General features: G+C 42.4%; 1 protein-coding gene across 1 annotated transcript in view; it reads right to left on the bottom strand.

Moving 5' to 3' along the window:
• Window positions 1–15,448, bottom strand: part of LOC120033168 (neural cell adhesion molecule 2-like) — a 171,590-nt gene that overhangs the window by 31,782 nt on the left and 124,360 nt on the right. Inside the window, exons 13-14 of the mRNA XM_038979452.1 lie at window positions 10,971–11,212; window positions 10,830–10,832 (exon numbers count right to left, since the gene is read on the bottom strand). Of these exons, the coding sequence (XP_038835380.1) occupies window positions 10,830–10,832; window positions 10,971–11,212 (245 nt within the window). The remainder of the gene's footprint in view (window positions 1–10,829; window positions 10,833–10,970; window positions 11,213–15,448) is intronic.

Genomic DNA, 15,448 nt, shown 5'->3' with positions numbered 1-15,448 from the left:
TGTAAGGTGAGCCGGACAAACTTCTCTCTTCAGTGAGAGCCCAAGCACTCCCTCAGTGTTTCCCCAGGTCAAGTATGCAGACATTTGCGCATCTCCAGTCAGAATGGAACCTGCACAAACTTTTCCCCCTGGCGCCTGCATTATCTTCATTGTTGTTTTCCTTCCTAAAAATAACTTTGTACATGTGTGCCTTCCGATCAAAGTGCCTTATGATAATAACATTTCTGTATATCATGTTCTGTCATTTATACTATAGCACACCGTATGTGAACTCAGCAAAAAAATAAATGTCCTCTCACTGTCAACTGCGTTTATTTTGTGTAAATATGATGTGTGTAAATATTTGTATGAACATAACAAGATTCAACATCTGAGACATAAACTGAATTTCCACAGACATGTGACTAACAGAAATGAATGAATGTGTCCATGAACAAAGGGGGGTTCAAAATTAACAGTCAGTATCTGGTGTGGCCACCAGCTGCATTAAGTTCTCCTCCTCATGCACCAGCTTTGCCAGTTCTTGCTGTGAGATGTTACCCCACTCTTCCACCAAGGCACCTGCAAGGTCCCGGACATTTCTGGGGGGAATGGCTCTAGCCCGTACCCTCCAATCCAACAGGTCCCAGACATGCTCAATGGGATTGAGATCTGGGCTCTTCGCTGGCCATGGCAGAACACTGACATTCCCGTTTAGATTGCCTGCAATGACAAGCTCAGTCCGATGATGCTGTGACACATCGCCCCAGACTATGACGGACCCTCCACCTCCAAATCTATCACGCTCCAGAGTACACGCTCATTCCTTCTACGATAAACGCAAATCCGACCTGTCTGGTCCAGCGACGGTGGGTTTGTGCCCATAGGCGACGTTGTTGCCGGAGATGTCTGGTGAGGACCTGCCTTACAACAGGCCTACAAGCCCTCAGTCCAGCCTCTCTCAGCCTATTGCGGGCAGTCTGAGCACTGATGGAGGGATTGTGCGTTCCTGGTGTAACTTGGGCACTTGTTGTTGCCATCCTGTACCTGTCCCGTAGGTGTGATGTTTGGATGTACCGATCCTGTGCAGGTGTTGTTACACGTGGTCTGCCACTGCGAGGACTATCCAGCTGTCCGTCCTGTCTCCCTGTAGCGCTGTCTTAGGCGTCTCACAGTACGGACATTGCAATTTATTACCCTGGCCACATCTGCAGTCCTCATGCCTCCTTGCAGCATGCCTAAGCCACATTCACGCAGATGAGCAGGGACCCTGGGCATCTTTCTTTTGGGGTTTTTCAGAGTCAGTAGAAAGGCCTCTTTAGTGTCCTAAGTTTTCATAACTGTTACCTTAATTGCCTACCGTCCGTAAGCTGTTAGTGTCTTAACGACCGTTCCACAGGTACATGTTCAATAATTGTTTATGTTTTTTTTATTTTACCTTTATTTAGTAGTCCAACGCTCTAACCACTAGGCTACGGTGCCGCCCCAAATGTGGTTCATTGAACAAGCATGGGAAACAGTGTTTAAACCCTTTACAATGAAGATCTGTGAAGTTAATTGGATTTTTATGAATTATCTTTGAAAGACAGGGTCCTGAAAAAAGGATGTTTCTTTTTTTGCTGAGTATTTGTATGGATTATAATGTGTTCTGTGAGTATTCCTTTATAGCCGCAGACATTTGAGGTATTCATTTCATAACCTTTATGGTGTTATACTCAATTGTGCTTATGTAGCTACATTCTTCTATTAGCTCTGTAAAACAATGCTAATGGCGTCAGAGAAGTATTAGCTTGTGTTGTATCCTTTGAAGCTGCACTGGCGTTATCATGACCACTGCATTGGCCTGTGTATTCATTTGGCCTGTTTAGCATAGCTCTGCCCTGCCCTGCCCTGTCCTGCTCCCTTGTGGAGCTCTTCAGTTACTGTTTCTTATATAATTCAAATTGTCATGTGGTCAATGCAACTTATTATTTTATATTAGTGTTATTATGTTACTCAATTGTAATATTGTTTTATTGCTATATCCTGATGTTGCATTATAATTAATAATAATTCCTATTTTATCTGTACTTTCAGAAACCACACACACAAACAGTATTGAAAATGATTTGCCAACATCACAACTGGAACTGGACACATTTATTGCTGAAGATTGAGCCCAGATTTTGTATGTTAACAACATACTGTTTGGAGAGGGAGTGATGAGGATGAGGGAGTGAAAAAGATGACGAGGGAGTTGAGAGGTGGGTGAGATATTGTCAATATAATTGCATAATGGAACTGGATTTGATTTGTATGTGAACCTTTGCCCAATTACAAAAAAACGTGTTCAATAATCATCTCACTTGTTAGCTGGCGGCGACGTATGTGGCGCCAGCTGTCGATCAGATGGAAACATGTATTTTTAAACCACCTGATGATTTTCCGAGCTCACAACAGCCACGAAGCTGTTTATCATGTCCGCTTTATCCACTGCCCACATTTTGTGATTATAGTCAAGCACACAGTCTGGTTTGACCTATCTCTGTCCCATGAGGTGTTATACCATTCATGTGGATCTCTCTTCTCCTGTAGCTCCAAGGCATAGCGATTGGTCTCCTCCACTCTGTTTCCCACCAGCTCCTCTGTCAGAAACAGCTTGAAGCACTCTGCCTCGGAGGGAGATGGCAAGGGGCTTTGCACTCCAGACTGGGACTCAAAGCCAACAGCAGGGCCAGGAGAGGTGAAATGGCTGGCGGCCTTCCAGCTGCAACAGAGTTCCTGTACTTCACCAACTGACGGTCTGCCTCCATCACCCCCAGCATCTTCAGAGGGATCTTGAACTTCGTCAGTAGGTAAGGAGTCCTCAGATTCAGGGTTCTCAATAGACACAAGGTTGGGGGGCAGCTCCTCACTGTCACTGTCAGTGTATGATTCCTCACTTTCATACTCAGACTCATTGTCAGAATTCACCAACATCTCCAGAATTTCTGTATTTGTGAGTTGCCTCCTTTTGAAAGACATTGCTAATGCCACAGCTTAGCCCACTTGCTACATACATAAACAACAACACTGAATGGCTCCAAGTGCGTGTCAGGGGTGACGTGATTGGCTGTCGGTGTGGTGATACTGATGATTTGTCTCCACAGATAGTTTGTTTACATAGCTGGTTAGGTGAATTAATGTGGCAGGTTAGGGGAACTAACGCATCAGGTGAGGTGAGTTAACGTAGAAGGTTAAGAGAATAAGGTTAAGGAAAAAGGTTAGGCTTAGCTACAATGATACAATTGTCAACAACTGTTGTACCCGGTGCGACCACTAGATTGAGCTAGGCCTAGCTACTCCATCTACAACGGTAGAAACAAACCATCTGTGATTACAAATCATCCGTATCATAACACCGGCACACGCAACTTCTTTGTGGAAAATGGGCTGTGTGGTAATAATTCTGTAATTTTGTATTCACATATTTTCAAGTACTGGTGACAAATCATGCATTCCGATTCTTGCATAGATTGTAATGGACAGATACAGTGCATTCAGAAAGTATTCAGACCCCTTCACTTTTTCCACATTTGGTTACATTACAGCCTTATTCTAAAATGTATTAGATAAAAAAAAAATGTATCATCAATCTACACACAATACCCCATAATGACAAAGTGAATTTTTTTTTTTTTTGTTGCAAATGTATAAATATAAAAAACAGAAATACCTTATTTAAATAAGTATTCAGACCTTTTGCTATGACACTCACAATTGATCTCAGGTGCATCCTGTGTCCATTGATTATCCTTGAGATGTTTCTGCAATTTACCACTTGTGGTAAATTCAATTGATTGGACATGATTTGGAAAGGCCTGTCTATATAAGGTCCCACAGTTGACAGTGCATGTCAGAGCCGAAACAAAGCCAGGAGGTTGAGCTCCGAGACAGGATAGTGTCAGGGCACAGATATGGAGAAGGGTACCAAAACATTTCTGCAGCATTTAAGGTCCCCAAGACCACATCGGCCTCCATCATTCTTAAATGAAAGAAGTTTGGAACCACTAAGGCTCTTCCTAGAGCTGGCACCCTGGCCAAACTGAGCAATCGGGGGAGAAGGAACTTGGTCAGAATGGTGACCCAATGGTCACTCTGACAGAGCTCCAGAGTTCCTCTGTGGAGATTGGAGAACTTTCTAGAAGGACAACCATTTCTGCAGCACTCCACCAATATGGTCTTCTCTAGGCTAGCTGGGACGTTAGCGTCCCATCTGGCTAACATCCGGTGAAATAGCATAGCGCAAAGATTCTAAATACACCATTCGTAGTATTAAACGTTCTTGTAAATACATGTATCTAACATCATTTAAAAGCTTATCTACTTCTTAATCCAACAGTGGTGTCAGATTTCAATAATGCTTTTCGGCGAAAGCATACTTTACGATAATCTGACGACAGCGCGCCAGACACACAAGTATAACTAGCATTTTCCAACCAAACAGTAGCGTCACAAAAGTCAGAAATAGCAATAAAATTATCAATTACCTGTAAAAATCTTCTTCTTTTGGCAATACAAAAGGTCCAATCTTCACAATGAATGGTCATTTTGTTCGATATTTTTTTTTTTTATAGCATAACACGACACATTTTGTAAACGGCTTGTGTCATGAGTTTCGACTCCTTCAACTTTCGACGAAACAGTTGATGTAATTACTCACACTAGATGTACCTGTATCTAGTCAAGGTGGGTTTCATTGTAATCCTCTGTTTGTTAGTAACACAACCATACATGATGGTTATTTCTACGGGACATATTGACCGAAATGAACTGATTTGAACACACCAAACAATGACCTCATTGAGCGCCTATGACATGACCAGTGCTTCTTTGATTGACTGTATTTTGGCCCAATGACCACTGATCGTCTTGAAATCTAGTTTGGTAGAGAGCCAATGAGCCGAGGTAAACAACAATATCTAATGGTTATATCTGGGAAGACCCGGTCTTGAACGAAAGTCACGCGTTACGCAGACATTCGCCATTGAAATTTCTACCCGAAGGAGCCACGTTGTTTGCGCTAACATTCGCCATTGAAATTTCTACCCGAAGGAGCCACGTTGTTTGCGCGTTAGCAGTATTGAGTCAAGATCATTTTCCTCTATATTATTGAAATAATTATGGCGAGTAAATCTGGAAAATCAAAGGCAAAGTCCAGCTATACAGATCTACATGCAATTATTGATGAGATTGCTAGAGAAAGTGACACAGATTTACAAGAAGATGTATCAGATTGTGTGTCAAGTTTGGACTCCCAATTTGAGGACATGTTTTTGTATGGAGAAGACGCAATTCTCGATTGGTAAGTAACTCTCATGCTGTTGTTTGAAAATAATACCAAAATGATTTTGTTTCACTACTCAATATATAATCTGTGTGTCTGTATATATGAGATATTTTACATTTATTTGATCTAAACATGGAATAGAACCACAGATCCCCAAAATGATTTTGTTTCACTACTCAATATATAATCTGTGTGTCTGTATATATGAGATATTTTACATTTATTTGATCTAAACATGGAATAGAACCACAGATCCCCAAAATGATTTTGTTTCACTACTCAATATATAATCTGTGTGTCTGTATATATGAGATATTTTACATTTATTTGATCTAAATATGGAATAGAACCACAGATCCCCAAAATGATTTTGTTTCACTACTCAATATATAATCTGTGTGTCTGTATATATGAGATATTTTACATTTATTTGATCTAAACATGGAATAGAACCACAGATCCCCAAAATGATTTTGTTTCACTACTCAATATATAATCTGTGTGTCTGTGTCTTTATTTCACAGTCCCTCCGATTCTGATTGGGAGCCCCCACTGCCAAGTTGCCCATCCCCCAGGGGAGCTTGTTCATTTAGCCGGACCCCTGCTGTCTCCGGCTCCACATCTACCCCCGCCCTGCCAGGTGTGACAAAGAAGCGGCGATGGGGAAGAGATACACCTGCAATCAGAGAGGAGGAGGGTCGTTGGCACTCTGTGCTGGAGGAGGATGTGGCGCCTCCACCTCCATTATTCAGACCAAAGAGGCCATTAGGCCCAAAGCTGGATATGACATCTAAGTATAGCCCCATGCAGCTTTTCCAGCTGTTTTTCACCTCATCTGTTGTTGATTCCCTGGTGTTGAACACTAACAAGTATGGTGCTAAGAAGCAGGCAGGCAAGAAAGAGGGATGGAAGCCCATTTCCATGTCAGATCTTTTTTGTTTCCTGTCAATGGTCATTTACATGGGTATTGTGAAGTTGAAAACCCTGAAAGACTACTGGAAAACTGCTCCCCTCTATCAACTGCCTTTACAAGACATTTTTCTATCACTTCATTGACATTGCTGTGGTGAATTACTTCATCCTCCAGAAGGAAATGGCTAAGAGCCGTGGACAGCCCCACATCTCACAGCTAGCCTTCCGAGAGCTGCTCATCCAGGAGCTTGCTTGCTACAGCAAGTCTACTGCAGCACCTTCTGGCCCCTCTACCTCTGCTGTTCACCTGCCCAGATTCATCTCTGCAGGTATGAATGTGCCTCAGGGAAAAAAGGGCACCGTGGGGAGACGTCGTTGTGCCCTTTGTCACAGGAAATGTCCCATCACCTGCACCACCTGTTCAGTAACCCTCTGCTTTACAGCAGAAAGAGACTGCTATTGGGCATGGCATCAGCAGAACAATATTATGTAGAGGACTGAGGGTCTTCACAATATTGTATATTATACTTTGAATGTGTGTAAATAGTTACCCTTGTTATTTTTTTTTTCTTTCAAATTTTCAAATTTTTATATTATTATTATTATTATTTTTTGTTGGGGTGTGTGTTAGAATAGCATTTTAGTATTTTGTATATAGTCATTTAGTTCAAAATGTATCACTGTACCAATTTGGCCATTTGGGTACATTTGGGCAACTTGTGTGGGACACCTGGGTGACTACATGCTCAATGTCATGTAGCTCACTCGTTCCTGAAGATATCGTTTTGAAACTTTTTTCTAATACTGTTGCCATCTTATGTTCTGCATCAGAATTATCCCCAGCATCATATCTGAATGTTTGCCTGTTCTTGTTCAGTTGAAAGATGATGCAACAACAATAAAAACAAAAAACGTATGTTTATTTCCTTGTATTTTCTTCTACCAGATCTATTGTGTTATATTCTCCTACATTCAATTCACATTTCCACAAATTTCAGAGTGTTTCCTTTCAAATGATACCAAGAATATGCCTATCCTTGCCTCTGGGGCTGAGCTACAGACAGTTAGATTTGGGTATGTCTTCAGGCGGAAATTGAGAGAAGGGGGGGGGTATCCCAAAGAAGTTAATTAATGATCGGCTATGAAAAGCCAACTGACATTTACTCCTGATTATTATTTGACCATGCTGGTCATTTATGAACATTTGAACATCTTGGCCACGTTCTGTTATAATCTCCACCCGGCACAGCCAGAAGAGGACTGGCCACCCCTCATAGCCTGGTTCCTCTCTAGGTTTCTTCCTAGGTTTTGGCCTTTCTAGGGAGTTTTTCCTAGCCACCGTGCTTCTACACCTGCATTGCTTGCTGTTTGGGGTTTTAGGCTGGGTTTCTGTACAGCACTTCGAGATACTAGCTGATGTACAAAGGGCTATATAAAATAAACTTGATTTGATTTGATTCATGTTTCTTTAGACCTGCCTAAGATAAATTATTTATTGTGATGGTGTATATTAAATGGATTTATTACACTTTTTTTTAAATGTCAATGTTTCCTCAGTGGTTTGTATGCGTGGAGGTCTGGACATGCTAAATGTGTTTATGTTAATTAATGGTCAATTTTATTTTATTTAACCTTTATTTAACAGGGCAAGTCAGTTAATAGCAAATTCTTATTTACAATGACGGTCTACCGTGAGACCGGCAGTCATTTGCATGACAATTATCCAGTGGCCGAATTTCATGACCGCCACAGCAATTGGGGTGAACTCACCTGTCATGTGATAAATTGTAAATAGTAATTGCTATTAGCTAATTCATATTATGGTTTCTGTCAGCCCGAAAGTTAGCTAAATATGACTGCTTGTATTAGCTCACTCTTTCCTCAGTTAGCGCTAGGACTAATGTAGCCTACATTTTCCAATTTGGATGAGAATTGTGTTATGCTTTTCCTACTTCTGTGAATGTCTGAACATTGCATCTGAAAATAACCTACTCACATTGGGGACATAAAGTTGTAAAGACTGTGTTTGTACAAAATGTTTCTGTGAAAAAACAGTGGCCAGCTCAAATGCTGACTGTTGCGTGAATCGTAAGTAGACGTTATAATGAAGTGTTCCTTTCCTCTCCGTACCCCACCCAGTTATTTACTTTTTCCCCCTTTCCTCTCCTTCTTTACTTTCTTTTCCTTTCTTAAATCAGCTTCTTATCTCATCATAGGAGAACACAGTGAAGTGTCACAGTGTGAGGCCTGTGCTTTGACAGCATGCCAAATGCATATTCAACCATTTAGCCTTCTAGGATTCTTCCATAAAATGTCAAAATAGAAGAGAGAGAGATAATAGTGTGGAATAGGCTTTAGGAAATGGGCCATGATTTCATTTTTCAGAGTCATGGTAGTTGGAATAATGTGGAATAAAACTAAGGCCAGCCCAGCATTGGAAAGCAGTTTGATACGGGTGACTGTGTGTGTTAATACAAATATGCGTGTGTGTGTGTGTGTGTGTGTGTGTGTGTGTGTGTGTGTGTGTGTGCGCATGGACATTTGTATGCATACTGTATGTGTGTATGTGTTTGTGTAAGAGAGTGCATATATGTGCACACATGCATCTGTGTATGCACTCCTGCCTGTGCGTGCTCGCCTGAGTCAGGGTCACAGTGTGAGAGAGAGGAGGATGAATGGTGGGATTACTGGGGTGTGGAGGATTGTCCTATTCTTCCCCTCGTTCCCCTGCATTTGGCCTTCAAAGGGCCTGCTGGAGAGTCCCTGACCTTCTCTCCACACACACACTTTCATCAGCTTTAGTACAACTACACATAGCTGTCAGCCTCCCAATGAGACAGAGACACACCTGAATGGACATATTAGCATTGGTTACATCAAATCCCATAGATCAACGTGTGTATGTGCGTGTGAGAGTGAGAGAGATAGGGAAAAGGAGAGACTAGGTTAATATGAAAGTGTTTGTTTGTGGGTGAGTATGTACATTTGTATGTATAGTGTATCTGCAAGCATGTCTATCAGTATGTAGTATCTGAGACACAGTGAATGGTAGTGTCCGAATAGCTGTACTAGCATTCTAAATAGTATGTATTTTGGGCATGCAAATTGTATAGTATGTGACAGAAAATGTAGTATGCTTTAAATGCCAGGATGTCATACTCATTGTGGCTTCTAGTAAAATTCACACTATTGAGGAAGAGAATCATCTTCGAGAGCCACGTGTTTTTGAGAACAGCTGATAACCAAGTAAGGGGACACACTCTACCAAAATGAACGAATGGCGAGATTCAACACAACGCCTTCGCAATATGAATGAGCCTATTATGTTGATATTTGCGCCTGCTAGATACATTTTTTTTAACTAAACAGTGCAATAAAAAAAAGAATGTTTTTTTTTACCCCCTTTTCTCCCCAATTTTGTGATATCCAATTCGATCTTGTCTCATCGATGCAATGCCCCAACAAGCTCGGGAGAGGCAAAGGTCGAGTCATGCGTCCTCCAAAACATGACCGGCCAAACCACGCTTCTTAACACCCACCCACTTAGCCAGCCGCACCAATGTGTCGGAGGAAACACCGCTCAACTGACGACCGAAGTCAGCCTGCAGGCACCCGGCCCGCCACAAGGTGTCGCTAGAGCTCGATGAGCCAAGTAAAGCCGCCCAGGCCAAACAATCCCCTAACCCGGACTGGCAGCTCATAAATACTGTGGTTCTTGGCCATGTCCGCATGGACTCTACAAGGTGTCGAAAGCGTTCCACAGGGATACCAGCCCATGTTGACTCCAATGCTTTCCACAGTGGCTGGAGGTTCTTTGGGTGGTGGACCTTTCTTGATACACACGGGAAACTGTTACACGTAAAAAACCCAGCAGCGTTGCAGTTCTTGACACAAACCATACCCTGTTCAAAGGCACTTAAATGTTTTGTCTTGCCCATTCGCCCTCACACACACAATCCATGTCTCAATTGTCTTGACTTAAAACTATGTCTTTAACCTGTCTCCTCGTCTTCATCAACACTGATTGAAATGGATTTAACAAGTGGTATTATACGGGATCATAGCTTTCACTTAGATTTACCTGGTCAGTCTATGTCATGGAAAGAGCAGTGCATATAATGTGCATATAATAAAACATACCCAAATAAAGCTAGCTGAACAGTTCATGGAGGGTTCTAAAGGAGAACCCTTCAAATATAAAAAGATTCTTGGTATAACTGTTCATAGAGGGTTCTAGGAAGAACCATTCAGAAATAAAAGGGTTCTCGGTAGAACCTTTAGAGTACGTGTCAAACTCATTCCACGGAGGGCTGAATGACACTAGGCAATCCATGGACTGAGTTTGACTCCCCTGCTTAAGAGGATAAAATAATTATTGCTTTCACCTGGATTCACCTGGTCAGTCTGTCATGAAAAGAGCAGGTGTTCTTAATGTTTTGTACACTAAGTGCATGTAATGTACTGTCATAAACATATGCAAATAAAGCTAGTTGAACCGTTCATGGAGGATTCTAGGAATAACCCTTCAAAGATAAAACGGTTTTAGGAAGAATCCTTCATAGAGGGTTCTAGGTAGAACCCTTCATAGAGGGTTCCAGGTGAACCCGTCATAAAAGGTTCTAGGTAGAACCTTCTGCAAAGGTTTCTACATAGCACCAAAAAAGTTTCCCCAATGGGGACAAATTGAAAGACCTTATGGTTCTACTAAGCACCTTTTTTTCTAAAAGTGTATGGTAGTATTTATTGGCAATCCTGACATCCAGCTACTCACCGTCTTGTACTTGACAATGTACTCCACGATGGGCATGCCCCCGTCGTCTTGCTTGACAAGGCCCAGCCGGTAGGCCTTCCCCATCCCTCTCTGGCCATGCACTGCCGGGGGGCTGGGCTCACGTATGGGTAGAGTCTGGAAGGACTCCGTGTGGCTGAACTCCCCCTGGCCCTTCCCATTGACTGCAGCCACTCGCACTTCGTAGGTGGTGTTGGGCTCTAGGCCTGTCAGCAGTACTATCGCTGTAGGGGGAGAACCAGGGAGAGTGTTTTTTTAGCTTGTTCGCAGACAGACGGAGAGGTAGAGCGAGAGAGATTGAGAGAGACAGACAGACGGAGAGACAGAAATACAGTTGAAGTCTGAGTTTTCATACACTTAGGTTGAAGTCATTAAAACGTGTTTTTCAAGCACTCCACAAATTTCTTGTTAACAAATTATAGTTTTGGCAAGTCGGTTAGGTCATCTACTTTGTGCATGACACAAGTAATTTTTTGTTTACAGACAGATTATTTCACATGTAATTCACTGTGTCACAATTCCAGTGGGTCAGAAGTTTACATACACTAAGTTGACTGTGACTTTAAACAGCTTGGAAAATTCCAGAAAAGTATGACATGGCTTTAGAAGCTTCTGATAGGCTAATTGACATAATTTGAGTCAATTGGAGGTGTACCTGTGGATTTATTTCAAGGCCTACCTTCGAACTCAGTGCCTCTTTGCTTGACATCATGGGAAAATCTAAGAAATCAGCCAAGATTTTGTAGACCTCCACAAGTCTGGTTCATCCTTGGGAGCAATTTCCAAATGCCTGAAGGTACCATGTTCATCTGTACAAACAATAGTACGCAAGTATAAACACCATGGGACCACGCAGCCGTCATACCGCTCAGGAAGGAGACTCGTTCTGTCTCCTAGAGATGAACGTACTTTAGTGCAAAAAGTGCAAATCAATCTCAGAACAACAGCAAAGGACCTTGTGAAGATGCTGGAGTAAACAGGTACAAAAGTATCCATATCCACAGTAAAACAAGTCCTATTTCAACATAACCTGAAAGGCCGCTCAGCAAGGAAGAAGCCACTGCTCCAAAACCACCATAAAAAAGCCAGACTACGGTTTGCAACTGCACACGGGGAACAAAGATCGTACTTTTTAGAGAAATGTCCTCTGGTCTGATGAAACAAGAATATAACTGTTTGGCCATAATGACCATCGTTATGTTTGGAGAAAAAAGGGGGAGGATGGCGAGCCGAAGAACACCATCCCAACAGTGAAGCACGGGGGTGGCAGCATCATGTTGTGGGGGGGCATTGCTGCAGGAGGGACTAGTGCACTTCACAAAATAGATGACATCATGAGGTAGGAAAATTATGTGGATATATTGAAGCAACATCTCAAGACATCAGTCAGGAAGTTAAAGCTTGATCGCAAATGGGTCTTCCAAATGGACAATGAACCCAAGCATACTTCCAAAGTTGTGGCAAAAATGCTCAAGGACAACAAAGTCAAGGTATTGGAGTGGCCATCACAAAGACCTCAATCCTATAGAAGATTTGTGGGCAGAACTGAAAAAGCGTGTGCGAGCAAGGAGGCCTACAAACCTGAGTCAGTTACACCAGCTCTGTCAGGAGGAATGGGCCAAAATTCACCCAACTTATTGTGGGAAGCCCGTAGAAGGCTACCCGAAACGTTTGACCCAAGTTAAACAATTTAAAGGTAATGCTACCAAATACTAATTGAGTGTATGTAAACTTCTGACCCACTGGGAATGTGATGAAAGAATTAAAAGCTGGAATAAGTCATTCTCTCTACTATTATTCTGACATTTCACGTTCTTAAAATAAAGTGGTGATCTTAACTGACCTAAGACAGGGAATTTTTACTCATGTCAGGAATTGTGAAAAACTGAGTTTAAATGTATTTGGCTAAGGTGTATGTAAACTGTACAGTCAGACAGACAGGTAGAGAGAAGGGGAAAAGACAGACAGTAGAAGAGATAGATAAAGAGAAAAAGAGAGAAAGAGAGAAATACACAGAAAGTCAGAGAGGGATACAGACGGACACAGATTTTCTGACAAGTCGAGTGACAGTGAAACAGACAGCTGCGAGAGTGTGTGTATGAGAGAGACGCCTACCACCTCCCACTCTTCACTGTTGAATCCCACTAATCCACCCCAGCGCCTCTTTGTTCCACCTGGAAAACAAGCTGGCTTAGTGCGCTAACAGCATCGCTAACAGTGCCACAAACACCACTATCAGTGAATGTGAGGGGGCGGGGTCGCCAGCTACGCTAAAGCTAATCGCTAACAGAGCCGCTAACACCACTATGCGTCAAAGGGGAGACCTCAGCATACGGTAAAACTAATGCTAGGGCCACAAATCCCCTGTTCCTATCAGGACCACTCTCTTGTCAATACAGGGGGTGGGACGTACCATTGTGGAGTGACACAGGGGGATCTGTGTACCTAGCTGTGTTGGGTGAGTAATCCACTGCAGCTGAGCTAGCTAGCGTACCTCCTCCCTGCCTCCTTCCATTCATGGCCAGAGAGATAGTACAGAAGGTAACGCTGTAAGGGCTCTAAGCCAATATGTGGGTGTGCTGTTTGTGTGGAAACAGTATGATAGCAGTAGTACTCCATTGTTGATTCTCTGGGATCAGTGGAAAGTAAAGCCTCAGCATCAATGTATTCAGAGTAGGACAACATGTCACTGCTTCTATTTATATTTGGATTTATTATGGCCCTCGTGGCACGATACTCTTTGGAACTCTCAAACTCTACCGGAATACACATGAAACTTGGGACTACCGGTATGCTATGTGACAACTTCACAGTGTGCAGTGAAATGATAAGCATCTGTCAATAACATCTTGAACATTTTCAAATTTAATGATATTGAATATCAGCCTAAAATATTGTCCATCGGCCTCCTTGGCGCCCAATGACCGGTATCGGCATTGACCTTACAAAATCCATATCGGTCCTTCTCTAACAAATACATTAGATCATACAACCACTCCTAAAATAGCAATACATTAATCAGTAGAGCTTAATAACATTTTCTCAGCAGTCAGCCCAAAATCATAGATTTCTATGTAAATTCCACAATAAAGTAATTTACATAGCTTTCATAGTTTGTCACACGAAAATCACAAAAGGACGTTCATGCCGAGTTAGGCATTCGCTGAACTTGGGGGAAGGTTGTTGTTTTGCAACTTGTGCGCTAAGGGTAATGGTTGCTTTGCAATTGTATAATGGGGTATCTAAATACAAAATGAGCTATTTGCTAACATTTTGGCTCTACCAGGGATTTGACGAGACCTTTAGTGAGCGCCACTGGCATTCAGATGTACAAATTGTGCCAACTCATTATACACAGAGCTGTTTTATAGTGCAAATGTGCATCATTAATATTAAGGCCCTGAAGTGGCTCCGAATATTAAATGTCAATTTGCAAATGGTAATTAGTTGATTTGGCTATCTCCGTTAACGTGCTCACCCCGAGACAAGGAAGTTGGTTAAACAGGTGGGGGTGGAACATAAGAACTAACACAAATTAAGAATTCATACAATATACTTCACAACCTTGATTTTGTTTTCACTCTACATCTTTCTCGAATATCTCCCTCTCCCTAATATCTCCCTTTCTCTCTAAAATCTTAATTTGTATTATTTTCTCTCCATCTTCCTCATATTTTCTCTTTCATTCTATCCTCTTTAACTCCCTATGTCTTTATTTCTGTTCTCATTGCCTGTATATATCACTTTGTTCTCTCTCTGTTCCTCAGTGCTTCCATGCTGCTCAGCATTCTCCGCGTTCCAGCTCACTATTGTAATTGACTCCAAAATGAGGGATATTAGCGATAAGCCCTTCAAGTTTGTCAGACCTGCTTATCGTCTGAGAATCCGTCCTTCTGAGGTGCTCTTTTTTTGAAGCCCTCCACATCACACACACACTCCCTTGAGTGCCTCCAAAATCAATTTGGAGTCATGAAGCCAGAGTGGAAAGGGAAAGAGAAAAACAGTTGCTTTTCAGACCTGCTGGTTGGTTATCTCTCTCTCTCTCTCTCTCTCTCTCTCTCTCTCTCTCTCTCTCTCTCTCTCTCTCTCTCTCTCTCTCTCTCTCTCTCTCTCTCTCTCTCTCTCTCTCTCTCTCTCTCTCTCTCTCTCTCTCTCTCTCTCTCTCTCTCTCTCTCTCTCTCTCTCTCTCTCTCTCTCTCTCTCTCTCTCTCTCTCTCTCTCTCTCTCTCTCTCTCTCTCTCTTCCCCCCCCCCCCCCCCCCCCCACACAGGCGGGAAAGGAGGTTCAAAGGTTCATCAAGGATGAGGGGTCTTAGTCTGACTTAGGTGGGCAGGACCTTGCAGTGAAAGACCTAACCTTACCTAGTCCCTGAACACGGCAGCTTTTTTTTCGTCTGAGTAAATGTAAGGCGTGTAAATGTGAGAAAATGTGAGGTGTGTCGCTATAGTGGAGATGGTCAT

The sequence above is a fragment of the Salvelinus namaycush genome, chromosome 40 (genome assembly GCF_016432855.1).
Source record: "Salvelinus namaycush isolate Seneca chromosome 40, SaNama_1.0, whole genome shotgun sequence".
NCBI classification, from domain to species: Eukaryota; Metazoa; Chordata; class Actinopteri; order Salmoniformes; family Salmonidae; genus Salvelinus; species Salvelinus namaycush.
This window is presented reverse-complemented; position numbering and strand designations above follow the sequence as displayed.